The 15,316-nt window shown below is 38.3% G+C and overlaps 1 protein-coding gene across 1 annotated transcript in view; it reads left to right on the top strand.

The window, feature by feature from the left end:
• Positions 1 to 15,316, top strand: part of LOC136872056 (uncharacterized) — a 104,361-nt gene that overhangs the window by 70,724 nt on the left and 18,321 nt on the right. The window contains exons 3-4 of the mRNA XM_067145910.2: positions 2,501 to 2,744; positions 13,946 to 14,230. Of these exons, the coding sequence (XP_067002011.2) occupies positions 2,501 to 2,744; positions 13,946 to 14,230 (529 nt within the window). The remainder of the gene's footprint in view (positions 1 to 2,500; positions 2,745 to 13,945; positions 14,231 to 15,316) is intronic.

Here is a 15,316-nt window from a genome sequence, read left to right as displayed (position 1 = left end):
CGAGTGTCTTGACTCGATTGATGCGATTTCAGTGTGCCATTAGGAGCTGCCTCTTGTATTGAACACACTTTGGACATTATTCCTAAACTGGTGTACCACTATTTAAAGTGCCGATTCTTCTTCAGAGTGAGAGAAATCTGCAGAGATCTTCAAGCTTGACAATCTGCAAAGTTGACTCCTGAACTATCAAAAGTGGCCTCAGGCTAGTTTTGGTGGGTAATTTAAGTCATTTACTTTATTTGTGATAAGTGTCAGTGTTATTTTCAATATGTTTAATGTTTTATGTGCTCTGTTTAAAAAGTCCTTTTTTTTAAGTATGCAAAGCATAATATAGCTTTCGCTTTTCGTAATGTTCCATTTTAACTCATGTGTTCCCTTATAAAAATCCAAAGATATTTCTTCATGGGGGACTATACTATTTACAACACTCTGAGAGTATTATTCATAAATCTATGGAGTTGAGTGTTGTATTTGGTTATTTGCGTATGAGTGTAAAACTGCTAACCGTGTAGCGTTGGTGTTAAACTCCACTAGTGCCGCTCTGCGGGAGCATGCTTGAATTCAGTGAGTGATCTCACTAGGTATTCTATCTGTCATGATTAATATCTTTGGAACAAAATTACATATCGTTGCAATTCTTGCACGGTAGTGTAGTCCATTGCTTTCTCAATAGATGATGGTCACGTGAATGTTGTGACAATCTTGGTGCGCTTTTTCTTGCAGATGACAGTACAGCAATGAATGAAGTAAGATTGTTATTTGAGCAACGCAAGGCCGTATTGAAGTGGTACTGGAAGTACGAAATATGATGGAGGTACAACGGAAATGGTGTAATGTGTACGGAACTCAGCCACCAACACGTACAACAGTTTATTGTATTTGGGATAAATTTGAAGCCAACGGTACTGTTCAGGGCGTGCATAAGAAAACATCTTACTAGGTCACCTCAAAAATCTGTAAATCAGGGTGCAGGGGTAAGTGGATCAATCGGACGATGAATTCTGAAGCCTGCAGAGTGGAAAATGTGCATTCCAACACGTACAACAGTTTATTGTATTTGGGATAAATTTGAAGACAACGGTACTGTTCAGGGTGTGCATAAGAAAACATCTTACTAGGTCACCTCAAAAATCTGTAAATCAGGGTGCAGGGGTAAGTGGATCAATCGGACGATGAATTCTGAAGCCTGCAGACTGGAAAATGTGCATTCCAAGATCGCTGCATTCTATGGACGGGGATGATCTAGATCAAGGATGGAGTACTGCATACTTGCGAGGATGAACGATTTGCAGGGATGGTTATCTGGTCTGACAAGATGCAATTCAAACTGAGCGGTACTCTTATTCACGTGGAATCTGTCTGGTGTTAATGTGTGGTGTGGTCTGTCATCGCACGGTTTCTTCTTTGAGCCATTTTTCTTTGAAAGTACCTTAACTGGTCAGGTTTACCTTCGTATGCTGCAAACATCGATTTTACCTGCCACCTGAGAGGTGTTTGGAAATGGAAGATTCAACCTTCAACAAGATGGTGGTCTGCCTCACTAACTCAGAGATATCAGAACCTACTTGGAAGAAAAATCTACCTGGACGATAGGTAAGTCGGAGAGGAGCTGTTGAGTACCCACCACGGTCTCCAGACCTTACACCTCCTGACTTCTACCTATGGGGGACCTTGAAAAATGAAGTTTGTCTACAGGAGCCAGCTACACTGAACGAGCTGCGAGAAACAATCGAAGCATATTGTGCGGCTACCACACCAGCAGCACTGACAGCCGTAGCTTGGTCAGCAGTTCAGTGGCATCGATGTTGTTTGGCTGCTAATGGAAGTCACTTTGAACACATAAAATACACACCCTCCCTGTGCAAGAATTGTAACGGTATGCCATTTTGTTCCATTAATGTGGACTATCAAGGAGTGTCTACATTTTTCTGGACCCCTCTGTACAACAATGTAGCCCTTGTATGAGGTTAGCCTTCCAGATTATTCTGCTTTCTGTAAGTCGCCTGAAATTTCCTGCTGAGACAGCATTTGAAATATTCCTCTTTACAAATTCTTGATCACTTCTGAGTATTTTAATCGTCAGGAATGTTAGAGTTCTGTCTAAAGGATGAATCTTAGAGAATCTTGTAACATTGCTACAGCGGGGGCTGTGTCTTCAAATTGTTTCTTCCGTCCTCAGTTCATCTGATTTCTCCTTTTAGGCAAGTACAGTTGTGTGGGCATGATGGCCAAATGTTGGAGTCATTTGCTTTTCATCTAGGTTTCATTGTTTGAATTTTGGCTAATGCATGTGGAATTTTTTAATTAAAATTTTGCATTCCTGTAGCTCAGATTCCAGGTAAAACAGAATGTCCTGTGGCTGTGAGTATGTTATCAACAATTGTTGAAAATTTCAAGCTTGTTAACTTTCGAGTGCTATTGATGAAGGATTATGTCCTAAAATTGTAAAATATTGTACCTTGGATTTGTTACAATAATACTATGCTATTTTATTTTCTAGTTGGCACTGAACATCCCCTTCTCATTAGATCGAGTAAAGGAGGGAGTAGCTACTCGTGTAAGAGCGGAAAATGCATCTCTTCCAGAATATTTGTTCTCACGGTCTGTGGCAGGAGCCACTCACGTGGACATCATTCGTGGACTGGAGCATGCATCTGAAGGAGGGTTGTATTCTCGTTTCTTCCACATGTACCCAGCAAGGGCCATATCTCTTACACGATGGCTGGCTTATTGGATGAAGAAAGGTTTGTTCAAGACAGTATTTCAGCTTCTTCTTCTTCTTCTTATTATTATTATTATTATTATTATTATTATTATTATTATTATTATTATTATTATTATTATTATTATTATTGTTGTTGTTGTTGTTGTTGTTGTTGATTTTGTTACAATGGAGAAACCATTTTAAACATTAATGTACAAAGTGCTAATGTTAATTGTTTGGTGGCACAGAAATTAGAACTGCTCATTAACAATGAAAATAATTGCAGACTGTGAATCTCATTTTGGATCCGTATTGATGGTTGAACATCTTACAAAATTGTACCAAATTATGTTGATACCCTCCTAGTCAATAATATAATATTTTACATCCAATTAAGACAAAACTTTACATAGACATGTTTTGACCCGCCATGGGGTCATCCTCAGTAAGACATATATAATAAATTAAAATACCAAGCACACAAAATGAAGTGTTAGCTAAAACTTAAAAAGCATGTTGAAAATTTAAAAACTGTGAGATGGTGATCATTAAACAGTCTTGAGCTGGAGGCCTTTTTGTTTCAGTGCTTTTATTGTCTTCTGGTGTAGTTCAGTTGATATCTGTAAACTGTTGGCTTCGTTATTATGTTCAGACATAGGCTCATATACGTAAGCTGTTATTGAAGTTGAACCGTCTGGTTTCTAGTCTGTAAAATGGATAATAAAATTCAAATTAAGAGTTAAAAAATGGTGACTAACAGGAAAACATTTAAGGTAAGTTATGAAAAATGAAATTTAACTGCTTGTATCACCTGTGTTCTCTGACTACGGAGTCCAGCTCTCGACTGACTTGCTCTCACAGTTGAGACTCAAGACATTTTGCTAGGAGGAGGTGGAGTGGGAAAATGGGGCGGGGTTTGCGGGAGAGTGGCAGTATGGAGGATTGTGTGGGTGGTGACTGAAACTGAGTGTAATAATTGTGAATTCTTCTGTTCTTGTTTATTTACTACAAGTAATCGGAATGAAAGTTTCCCATATTACTTTTTTTTTTTTTTTTTTCATGCATCTCATTTAAGTTGAGAGCTGGATTCTTATATTGATCCATACTAATGGAAAAATTCTCTAAGATGTTGAGTAGTGGACCTTTTTGTTCTCGTAGAATTTTTAGAGCTTGATCTGTTGTGGTATAATTATGATTATGGTCTTTGTGATGGTTACTCATAGCAGAGAAACTATTATATTTTAAAGCATTGCGGTGTTCTGTATATCTTATGAGGAAGTTCCTACAAGTTTGTCTGACGTAACTTGAACTACATCCCTGGCATTCCAGTTTATATATCCCAGAATTTGTGTATTTATTGCTATTATTTACTGTGTGAGAGTTAAATACTATTTTTTCATTAGTGTTGCTGGTTTTGAAAGCAATTTTTAGGTTCTGATTTTAGGACGTTAATGATTATATGTATATTATTACTGTATTACTAAATGTGAATGTGGCTTATCTTTCTTAAGTTTTTGATTCTGCAGAGCATGAACCCCTTAGAAAATAGTAATTTTCTGCATCATTTGAAGAGTAAGCAAAATTATGTACATAACAAAAAATATTTAAAATGAAGGGCATTTCACATATAGCCTACGTATTTTACATATAATCAATAGTGTAAGAGAAAATTGACAATACTCTTCAGGTCTTCCTATAAGCTCCCAGTCTGTTCAGTGATTTTTAAATGATATGCATATCAAAACTTGCTCCTGGATGATTAGACTTTGGATATAAAGTTTGGCTGAGATATTGCCAATAGTGTGAGAGAGAAAAAAAAACCTCTCTTCTGGTCTTCCCGTAAACCCCCATTCTGTTTAGGGGATTTTTAAATGATATGCAGATTGAAACCTGCTCCTGGATGAGTAGTCTGTAAATATGAAGTTTGATCAAGATATAATCAATAGTGTAAGAAAAAATGAAAAAGAGAAAAAAAACCTCTTCTGGTCTTCGTATAAACCCCAAGTATATTCAGGGATTTTTAAATGACATGCATATCGAAACCTGCACTTGAATGAGTCGAATCTAGATATGAAGTTTGGTCAAGATATAATCTGTCACCCCCTCTTCTTTTGGAGCAGGTAACATTAATTTAAAGCACATGTAAATCAAAGTAAAAAATTAAAAGGTACATATGTTAACTGATAAGACACTAGTTATAACATCACAAGTTTCGAAAACACACACATGGCTAGAAGGAGAGATAAGCAGGATTACTAACATGACAACTAGGAAAAGGATGTGGGAAAACGGACTGGGATCCCTGAGATGATGTGATCTTACATGACGTTATAGGGAAAAAGACGTGCGAGCATTTACACTTCAGTCTGCATTTACTAACAAATAAGGAAATTTTAACATAGTTGAACGAACCACAAGGTTCCTATCTATGGTGCTTCAGAAAACCAAAATTGTATATTACAAGTTCATCTCCACAAAAATCTGTCCAGCGACAAACAATAAAATATTGAGATTACATTTAAGAAAATGAGATGAACTTCTGCCATTAAAATTTACAAGGAAAATTTAGCAGGGAATATAAATTCAGTTACAACAATTTTACAAGGAAAATTGAAAAGGAGATTTAAAGACTGTTACATTTAATTTACAAGGAAAATTGACAAAGGAATTTAAAATCTAATGCAGAAGCCTTTATAGTTGCTGCCTTCCTAATACACATCAGTGAGAGACGCATAGCTCCAAACAGCGTACATTAAATCGACGCAGGACTACGGGAGGCAACCCCGGATGGAAAATTAAATTTTACATGACACAATTAAAAAGGTTAATGAAAGGGAATTGCCTCCAAAAGAAAAGCATATGCCTAGCTGACAAGCTAAGGCATTACAAAACAAAGCGGCGAAAACCAGGGTCTAAGGTAAACTCTGAAGCAAATAAATTTACATGTTAATTTAGAGTTCGAGGAAAGGAAACATGCTTACCCTGAGGTGGCTGGAGCCGCTGACGGGACCACACCCGAAGTGCACCCTACTGTGAGGACACGAAAACCAAAGATGCGTACAAGAGCCCTGCTCCTACCGAGGAGCCAAAGGCCGGAAATTGAGAAACACGCAAACAGCCAGTCAGGGAAGCTTATTACAATTCGACCCAAAATTTTCGCCAATGAAGGTCGTTATTCCGACCAGTTAAAACAAATGACCAAATATAGACAAATTCTAGAGGTTTTGATTGTGAAACGCAGCGATTTCGTTATCGAAGCCTCCACGTGGCAAATACAGGGTGATACAAAAGGTTGTTTTATAAATTTTATAATTGGTATTATTATAGATTCCTTCCATTCGTTTGGTATTACACTATTATTTATGACATAGTCAAAGAGAAAGTTTAAATAAGGCACTATGTACCACCCCATTGTCTTTAATACCTCCCCAGTAATTTGATCACTTCCTGTTGCTTTTCCTTGCTGAAGCAGTTGGATTTCTCTGTAAATATCTTCATTTGTGAATGAAACGCTTCTTGTTTCCCTATGTGTCTCTCCCTCTCTATCTTCTGTTACGGTTTCCAACTCCTGACAATCTCCTACTGAATCTCTGAATTCCCTACTAAATAGATTTGCTTTCTCAGTATTGTTGAATAGTGTTCACCCGTTCTCCCACCATTGTAGGAATTTGGATTCCTTTTCCTTTTTGATTCCTAATAAAGGAATACAGCTTTTTCCATTTCCCTTTGTGGTCATTACCCTCTTGAAGTATGCCATTCATATAATTCTCTTTTGCTTCCTTTTTTATTCTATTCAGTTCCTTCATTAGCTGTTTTCTAGTTTCTCTATTCTCCCTACCCTCTTTGATTTTCCTGTTTACTATTCTACATTTTCTTTTTAATTTTCTTATTCCCTTGTATAATAAACAGGGTCTGAGGTCATTTTACCCTTCTTAACAGGTACAAATCTCTTCTCTCCTTCCCAAATGATTCCTTTAAATTTAGCCCAAAGTATCCACCTTACTCCCTTCACTTATCCAACAACTGAATTGTGATTTAAGGTAAGTCCCAAATTCTTCAACTTTAGTTTTTCTGTATAATTTCTTGTCTTGTGTGACCCTCTTATTAAGCATTTTTGGTACGAGTCCTACATCCATTATTACAGCCTTATGGTCACCTATTCCTTCAATTACCTCAGTTTTATCAACAATTTCCCATGGTTTAACCAAGAATACATCTAGCAAATTATTGAGACAAGTCGGTTCTTGTACTACTTGTGTAAATGCTCCATTCCATTCAACTTCAGGCAAGTTTAGATCTACCCCAATTATTACCATATCATTATTATTGTTTTTATGAGTATAATCTATTATTTTCTCAAATATTTCCATGTCTCTTTTCCCTCTTCCAGGCCTATATGTTCCTATAATTCCCACTTCCTTCATATTATCACAAACTAATTTCATCCCTTTCATCTGTAAACCATTCATGTGAACAATAAGTTTCCTTCACCAGAATAAACACCCCCTCCCATTTTATCTCCTTGGTCTCTACGATAGACTGTATACCCTTCTGGAAATACTTCTCTGTTACCCACACCTTCTCTCAACCACGATTCCACTCCTATCACCAGTCTCATAAGATTCCATCAATGTACCGAATTTTAATTGTTTATTTACTACACTCTGACAGTTTACCAAGAGCAATCTCAGACCCCCTTCCTCCCTAAAACTTGTCTGTTGCAATTGGATAACATTTGACTCTTGAGTTGAGAACTTCCCTGGAACCCAGATCCTTGTACATAGATCTTGATTTAAGGATCTGGGTTTTCTGGCAAGTTTTCCTATATGTGCCAGTTTAGTGGTATGGGTTTTCTTAAGTGCAGATTAGTTTGCAAATCTCTGTTGATAATTGTAGCAATTTGTCTACAGGGAGTTGCTTTTCCATTACCATTCAGATGTAACCCATGTCTAGTGAACATTTGCCTGCCAAGACCAAAAGTATCTACTACACAGACATTTCTAAAACTCCATAATCTCTTGATTTTTATATTTACATCATGTACGGCTTTGTTCACAAAAGAGTCCTCTAAAAGGTCATACTTGGGTGACTCTAAGAGAGTTGAAACTGGTCTACACTTAATAAATTTAAAATATGTTACATTGTGTTGAATGGTGGAACATCCCTCAGATCCTATTATATATATCTGGAACTCTTCATTTATTTCCTTCCCCTGCATTTTCCACACCCTTAGCTTTCTGTGCCTAATCTCAGTCACCTTTTGTATCTTTCCCATGTTTAACTTTGCTATCACAACTCTGTGATCTCCTTCAAAAGATTCACTTGGGAGGGCTGTTACATCTACCAACATTTTCCTGTTACCTTTCTCGACCAAAATGTAATCTATCAGAGTTTTGATTTTGTTATCCCAACTATATCTTGTTATCTTCAGACGTGTTTTTTTTTTTTTTTTTTTTTTTACCATGTGTTACCATTGATCAGCTCATTTCTTCTACAAAAGTCTACCAAAATATCTCCAGCCTTATTTCTCTTCCCATATCCAAATGGACCTATTATAATCTCTTCATCTCCTTTTCTTTCCTGACCTACTTGGGCATTCATGTCTCCTATGATCACACCTTGTTTGTCCTGTATAAGGCCTTCCAGATATTCATAGTAAGTTCCTCTAGATCCGTATCTGTATTTCCTGTTTGTGGAGGTCAAATAATGTATGATAATAACTGACATTAATATTTTATAAATGAATTAATTTAGTGTTTTCCATACATTTAAAATCTTCAAGAAAAATTTTTTTTTTTCCTTGCCTCCCATTAAGAATGCCCAAATCTTTGCAATAAAATTATAATTAATCATTTTTGATCTGCATTTAGGGCTGTCATCGAGGTGGCAGATTCCCTATCAATTGTTTACCTAGTCTTTACTTAAATGATTGCCAGGTTTAGTAGCTCAAGCGGTAGAGTGCTGCCGCTCTGGAAAGTGGAAAGTAAAACCAATAACATTATATTTCCTAAATGTTTTCAAAGTAATTGGACATTTATCAAACATCTTCCTTGATAAATTACTGCAATCCCTAATTCCTCTTCCTGTAAACCACACATTATAATATATTCATGTTATGCTAAACATTAGAGCCTCCGTAGCTCAGGCGGCAGCATGTCGGCTCTCACCATTGAGTTCCATGGTTCAAATCCCGGTCACTCCATGTGGGATTGGTGCTGGACAAAGTGGAGGCAGGACAGGGTTTTCTCCATGTACTACGGTTTTCCCTGTCTCGTCTTTCATTCCAGCACCACTGTGCAGTTTCATTTCATCTGTCAGTCATTAATCATTGTTGTAGAGAAGTATGACAGGCTTTGACAGCCGGTACAATTCCTATCCTCGCTGCTAGATGGGGGCTTCATTCAGTCCATTCCCGACCCGGTCGAATGACTGGAAATAGGCCGAGGCTTTTCTTTTTCATTTATACTAAACACTCCAGGTATGTTAGCTATGGGGTTATTTTGTGTTTAAATGCATCTTTACTGTTTCCAAAACATGAAAATTATAGGCTAGAGATGAAAAAAAGACTGTCATAATTGTAATGTGACTTTTTTGGCTGACCTGTTTCTTTTATCATTATTTGAGCTTGTGGAATTGATGGGTTGTTCATCATTAAGTTCCTCTAATTTTCTCTTCACCCCCACCATGCTACCCTCAGTTTTATAGGAGAGGGTTGTTGGTGTTTACCAGATTGTTTTCTTAGTGCATATTAAGGAACTATGTTCATGTATCAACAAGGTGGAAAATAAAAAATAGTTGTGAATCTGTATGGTTCATGTTTGTGGGTTACTGTAGTCACGTCCTAGTTCGTGAACCATGGGCAACGGCTGAGTGGCCTAGTAAGTGGTCCTGAGAGTCGGGATACCAGTTGCTATGGAATGGGAGTGGGCATCTCGGACATATTCTGAGTCGTGGCCCTCCTTGTGCTCAGGCGGCTAGGACTATACAATTCACCGGTGGTCCATAACCCGTTAGAGGAGAGATCCTCACTTGGACTATGTGCAAGTAGGGCAGCATCCTGCTTCATGAATTTACCGAGCTCAGAACACTTTAAACAAGCCTCGGACCTATGGGAGTAATGGAGTCCCACTCCCATTTGACAGGCGAGGGACTCCTTGGAAACAACTTGGCGAACGAAATGGAATTCGATGGGGAGCTATCAATATTAATGGGGTGTATGGAAGAAAGAAGATAGAACTGGCTGAGTCAGCAAAGAGGTTGCATCTGGATGTGCTAGGAGTAAGTGATATTCGGGTAAGGGGAGATAATGAGGAAGAGATAGGAGATTATAAAGTGTACTTGACGGGTGTTAGAAAGGGAAGGGCAGAGTCTGGGGTAGGGCTCTTTATCAGGAATACCATTGCACGTAACATAGTTTCGGTTAGGCACGTAAATGAGCGAAATATGTGGGTAGATTTGTCAGTGGGAGGAATTAGGACAAGAATTGTGTCCTTGTATTCACCATGTGAGGGTGCAGATGAGGATGAAGTTGACAAGTTTTATGAAGCATTGAGTGACATCGTGGTCAGGGTCAACAGCAAGGATAGAATAGTGCTAATGGGCGATTTCAATGCGAGAGTTGGGAATAGAACTGAAGGATACGAAAGGGTGATTGGTAAATGTGGGGAAGATATGGAAGCTAATGGGAATGGGAAGCGTCTGCTGGACTTCTGTGCTAGTATGGGTTTAGCTGTTACGAATACATTCTTCAAGCATAAGGCTATTCACCGCTACACATGGGAGGCTGGGGGTACCAGATCCATAATAGACTATATCTTAACAGACTTTGAATTCAGGAAATCTTTTAGGAATGTACGAGTTTTTCGCGGATTTTTCGATGATACAGACCACTATCTGATCTGTAGTGAATTAAGTATCTCTAGGCCTAGGGTAGAGAAAGTGAAATCTGTCTGCAAACGAATAAGGGTAGAAAATATCCAGGACGAGAAAATTAGACATAAGTACATGGATATGATTAGTGAGAAGTTTCGAACAGTAGACAGTAAGCAGGTTCAGGATATAGGAAGTGAATGGGTGGCATACAGGGATGCTGTAGTAGAAACAGCAAGGGAATGCCTAGGAACAACTGTGTGTAAAGATGGGAAAAGGCGAACATCTTGGTGGAATGATGAAGTGAGAGCAGCCTGTAAACGTAAAAAGAAGGCTTATCAGAAATGGCTCCAAACAAGGGCCGAGGCAGACAGGGATTGGTACGTAGATGAAAGAAACAGAGCGAAACAAATAGTTGTTGATCCAAAAAGAAGTCATGGGAAGATTTTGGTAATAACCTGCAAATGCTAGGTCAAGCAGCAGGGAAACCTTTCAGGACAGTAATAAAGAATCTTAGGAAGGGAGGGAAAAAGGAAATGAACAGTGTTTTGAGTAATTCAGGTGAACTCATAATAGATCCCAGGGAATCACTGGAGAGGCGGAGGGAATATTTTGAACATCTTCTCAATGTAAAAGGAAATCATCATGGTGGTGTTCCAAACAGCCAAGCTCATGGGGAGGAGGAAAATGATGTTGGTGAAATTATGCTTGAGGAAGTGGAAAGGATAGTAAATAAACTCCATTGTCATAAGGCAGCAGGAATAGATGAAATTAGACCTGAAATGGTGAAGTACAGTGGGAAGGCAGGGATGAAATGGCTTCATAGGGTAGTAAAATTAGCGTGGAGTGTTGGTAAGGTACCTTCAGATTGGACAAAAGCAGTAATTGCACCTATCTATAAGCAAGGGAACAGGAAGGATTGCAATAACTATCGAGGTATCTCATTGATTAGTATACCAGGCAAAGTATTCACTGGCATCTTGGAAAGAGGGTGTGATCAGTCGTTGAGAGGAAGTTAGATGAAAACCAGTGTGGTTTCAGACCACAGAGAGGCTGTCAGGATCAGATTTTCAGTATGCGCCAGGTAATTGAAAAATGCTACGAGAGGAATAGGCAGTTGTGTTTATGTTTGGTAGATCTAGAGAAAGCATATGACAGGGTACCGAGGGAAAAGTTGTTCGCTATACTGGGGGACTATGGAATTCAAGGTAGATTATTAAAATCAATCAAAGGCATTTATGTTGACAATTGGGCTTTAGTGAGAATTGATGGTAGAATGAGTTCTTGGTTCAGGGTACTTGCAGGAGTTAGACAAGGCTGTAATCTTTCACCTTTACTGTTCGTAGTTTACATGGATCATCTACTGAAGGGTATGGAATGGCAGGGAGGGATTCAGTTAGGTGGAAATGTAGTAAGCAGTTTGGCCTATGCTGACGACTTGGTCTTAATGGCAGACTGTGCCTGAAGCCTGCAGTCTAATATCTTGGAACTTGAAAATAGGTGCAATGAGTATGGTATGAAAATTAGCCTCTCGAAGACTAAATTGATGTCAGTAGGTAAGAAATTCAACAAAATCGAATGTCAGATTGGTGATACAAAGCTAGAACAGGTCGATAATTTCAAGTATTTAGGTTGTGTGTTCTCCCATAATGGTAATATAGTAAGTGAGATTGAATCAAGGTGTAGTAAAGCTAATGCAGTGAGCTCGCAGTTGCGATCAGCAGTATTCTGTAAGAAGGAAGTCAGCTCCCAGACGAAACTATCTTTACATCGGTCTGTTTTCAGACCAACTTTGATTTACGGGAGCGAAAGCTGGGTGGACTCAGGATATCTTATTCATAAGTTAGAAGTAACAGACATGAAAGTAGCAAGAATGATTGCTGTTACAAACAGGTGGGAACAATGACAGGAGGGAACTCGGAATGAGGATATAAAGGCTAATTTAGGAATGAACTCGATGGATGAAGCTGTACGCATAAATCGGCTTCGGTGGTGGGGTCATGTGAGGCGAATAGAATAGGATAGGTTACCTAGGAGAATAATGGACTCTGTTATGGAGGGTAAGAGAAGTAGAGGGAGACCGAGACGACGATGGTTAGACTCTGTTTCTAACGATTTAAAGATAAGAGGTATAGAACTGAATGAGGCCACAACACTAGTTGCAAATCGAGGATTGTGGCGACGTTTAGTAAATTCTCAGAGGCTTGCAGACTGAACGCTGAAGGGCATAACAGTCTATAATGATAATGTATGTATGTATGTATGTATGTATGTATGTATGTATGTATGTATGTATGTTGTGAATCTGTTAAAGTGTGATACGGACCATGAAGTTGATTTTATATAATTAAAGAATTATGTCATTTTTCCTGACATAATCACCTCATATTTTTGAGCTAATTGTGTTTCAGAAAGACCAAGTGTGATGATTATGCTGATAAAATGTTAATGTTGTATTGAAAATAAGAAAACTAAATACAGTATGCATCATTTAGTATATTACAAATCAACATAAACCTATTTACTGTAGCAATATTAAAAAATATATATAAAAAGGAAAGAGAGAAAGAAACATATGGAAGAAATTGCTGTTAGTATTGTACCAAATTGTGTTTCTGATCTGAAATTAAATTAATTATTAGTGGAAGGTTGGAGCAGCAAAAGTTCAGAGATGTATACAAGAACTGAGACGTACTTAATTTAATCTATCCCCCCCCCTCTCTCTCTCTCTCTCTCTCTCTCTCTGTCTCTCTCTCTCTAAATGGATGCATCACTTTTCTGTATGCTCTGTGTGTCTCATCCTGAATATTTTAAATTCTTATTTTCTTGGAACACTTGGTGACAGTTTCATGAAATGTTTGTTCCGATTCCTGAGTACGTACAGGCACACTTCTTCCAGTGATGAACATTTTATTTGGCCTCCAGTTGTCAGTTAACAAGTACCACTCATGATGTACTCATTGTCAATTGCAGATGGTCATTGAATGGCTTTTCGATGTAGACATCCAAAGGCTGCAAAACTGGAATGATAACCTTGTCTGACCATTTCTTAGGAAGAAATTTCTGAACCTCATTCACACAAGTTCACAAAATCCAAGAGTGAGTCTATCTTTTTCTCTGAGTAACACTCTTGGTGTTGTGTTCCATACAATCTTCAGTTATTGCACTGCTCCTGCCATCATAGAGGTCATGTCACACAGTTTGAAGACCCCTCTAAATTAATATTTTGTCCATAAAGTGGAGTTTTTATTGTGAAAACACAGTTTCTGGTTATCTTGCTTTCCTTCCTGATTCTACAGTATTTCTTGACTTTTCATGTAATTTTTGTTGTTGTAGGTAACATTGCTAACAGATTACAAAATATATTTATAGGAGCTATTCCGATTGCAACGTTAAATCTGCAAAATGGAGTGGCTCCCGGCAACCCAGTACCTGATGCATGGCACCATCAAATGGTGTTCGGTGTGGGTCCTCGGGGGGTGTACCTAACTAATCCATTGGAGCGTGTCAATGAGGGAGCTCTTTGGCCTCAGCTCTGCAGCCCATCGGTTCTTCTAGTACGAAGAAATGATGTACTGTCAAGGTGGAATGAGCAGGTTGACCTTCGGCCTCTAATGACTATTCCAGATCCACATTGGAAGAGAAGTAATGTTTTAGGTAAGTCATAATAGTTGAATTAGAAAAACAAAATGTAGGAAATAAAGAATACATTAAAGAAATGTATTAAAATTATTTTTAATGCTCACATTTATAAGAAAGAGATTTTGAAGTCCAACTCAAATTACAGTGGTATGAATAACCATGAGTACGGTATTTAGGATATACAATGGAACCTCGATTCTCTGTTTTTTGGGGGTGACCCTGCGGAAAAAAATATACAATACGGGGAAGCGGAAAATCTGGGAACACATTAAAACTATCAACAATTTGGCTTAACATCACATTCCTAAAACAAAACAAACTACAGCCTTAATGGGCCTTGGCCTACCAAGCGACCGCTGCTGAGCCCAAAGGTCTGTAGATTATGAGGTGACGCATGGTCAGTGTGTTGAATCCTCTCAGCTATTATTCCTGGCTCTCTAGACCGGGATCGCTATCTCACTGTTAGAGAGATTCTCAATTAACGGTAATCACGGAGGCTGAATGGACCTAGAACCAGCCTTCATATCCAGGTGAAAATGCCTGACGTGGCCAGGAATCGAACCCGGGGCCTACGGGTGATAGTCAGGCAAGCTAGACCACGTCGCTGGCTTCAAACATTAATTACACGAGTTAAAAATCTTAATACCGTACATTCAGTTTTACTCGGGAATATTCATCGGTTCCCTGTGAGAACTTCAGTCATGTCAGCAACTTTGATCAGCCAAGTTCATCAAAAAATCTAATAAATAATGCCATAGAACATTCCTCATTAACACGTTTTCTCGTAAACTCTTTAGTCCCGATTCTTATCGTAATAAACTATATAAATTAGGCCTACATCCACTTTTAAAGGTTATGTTAAACTCTAGAATATGGTTTTGAATGTAAGTATCTATTCCTCAAAAGTTCTCCAATGCATTAAATATTCAATTCTGCCCATCACTAATCACCAGCTGATTGAAAAGGGAAAAAACTCCAGAAATTTTGGTTTATTTGTGACCTAGAGCTCAGCTGGTAAGTGCAGTCACTGCACAAGTCTGTGTGTTTGAAAATGCTACAAACTTGTTAAATGTTACTCTGCACAAATAAAATGACTGCTGT

This window comes from Anabrus simplex, chromosome 4, assembly GCF_040414725.1.
Source record: "Anabrus simplex isolate iqAnaSimp1 chromosome 4, ASM4041472v1, whole genome shotgun sequence".
In the NCBI taxonomy this organism is placed as follows: Eukaryota; Metazoa; Arthropoda; class Insecta; order Orthoptera; family Tettigoniidae; genus Anabrus; species Anabrus simplex.
The sequence above is the reverse complement of the archived record's forward strand: the minus strand, read 5'-3'. Positions and strand labels throughout refer to the sequence as shown.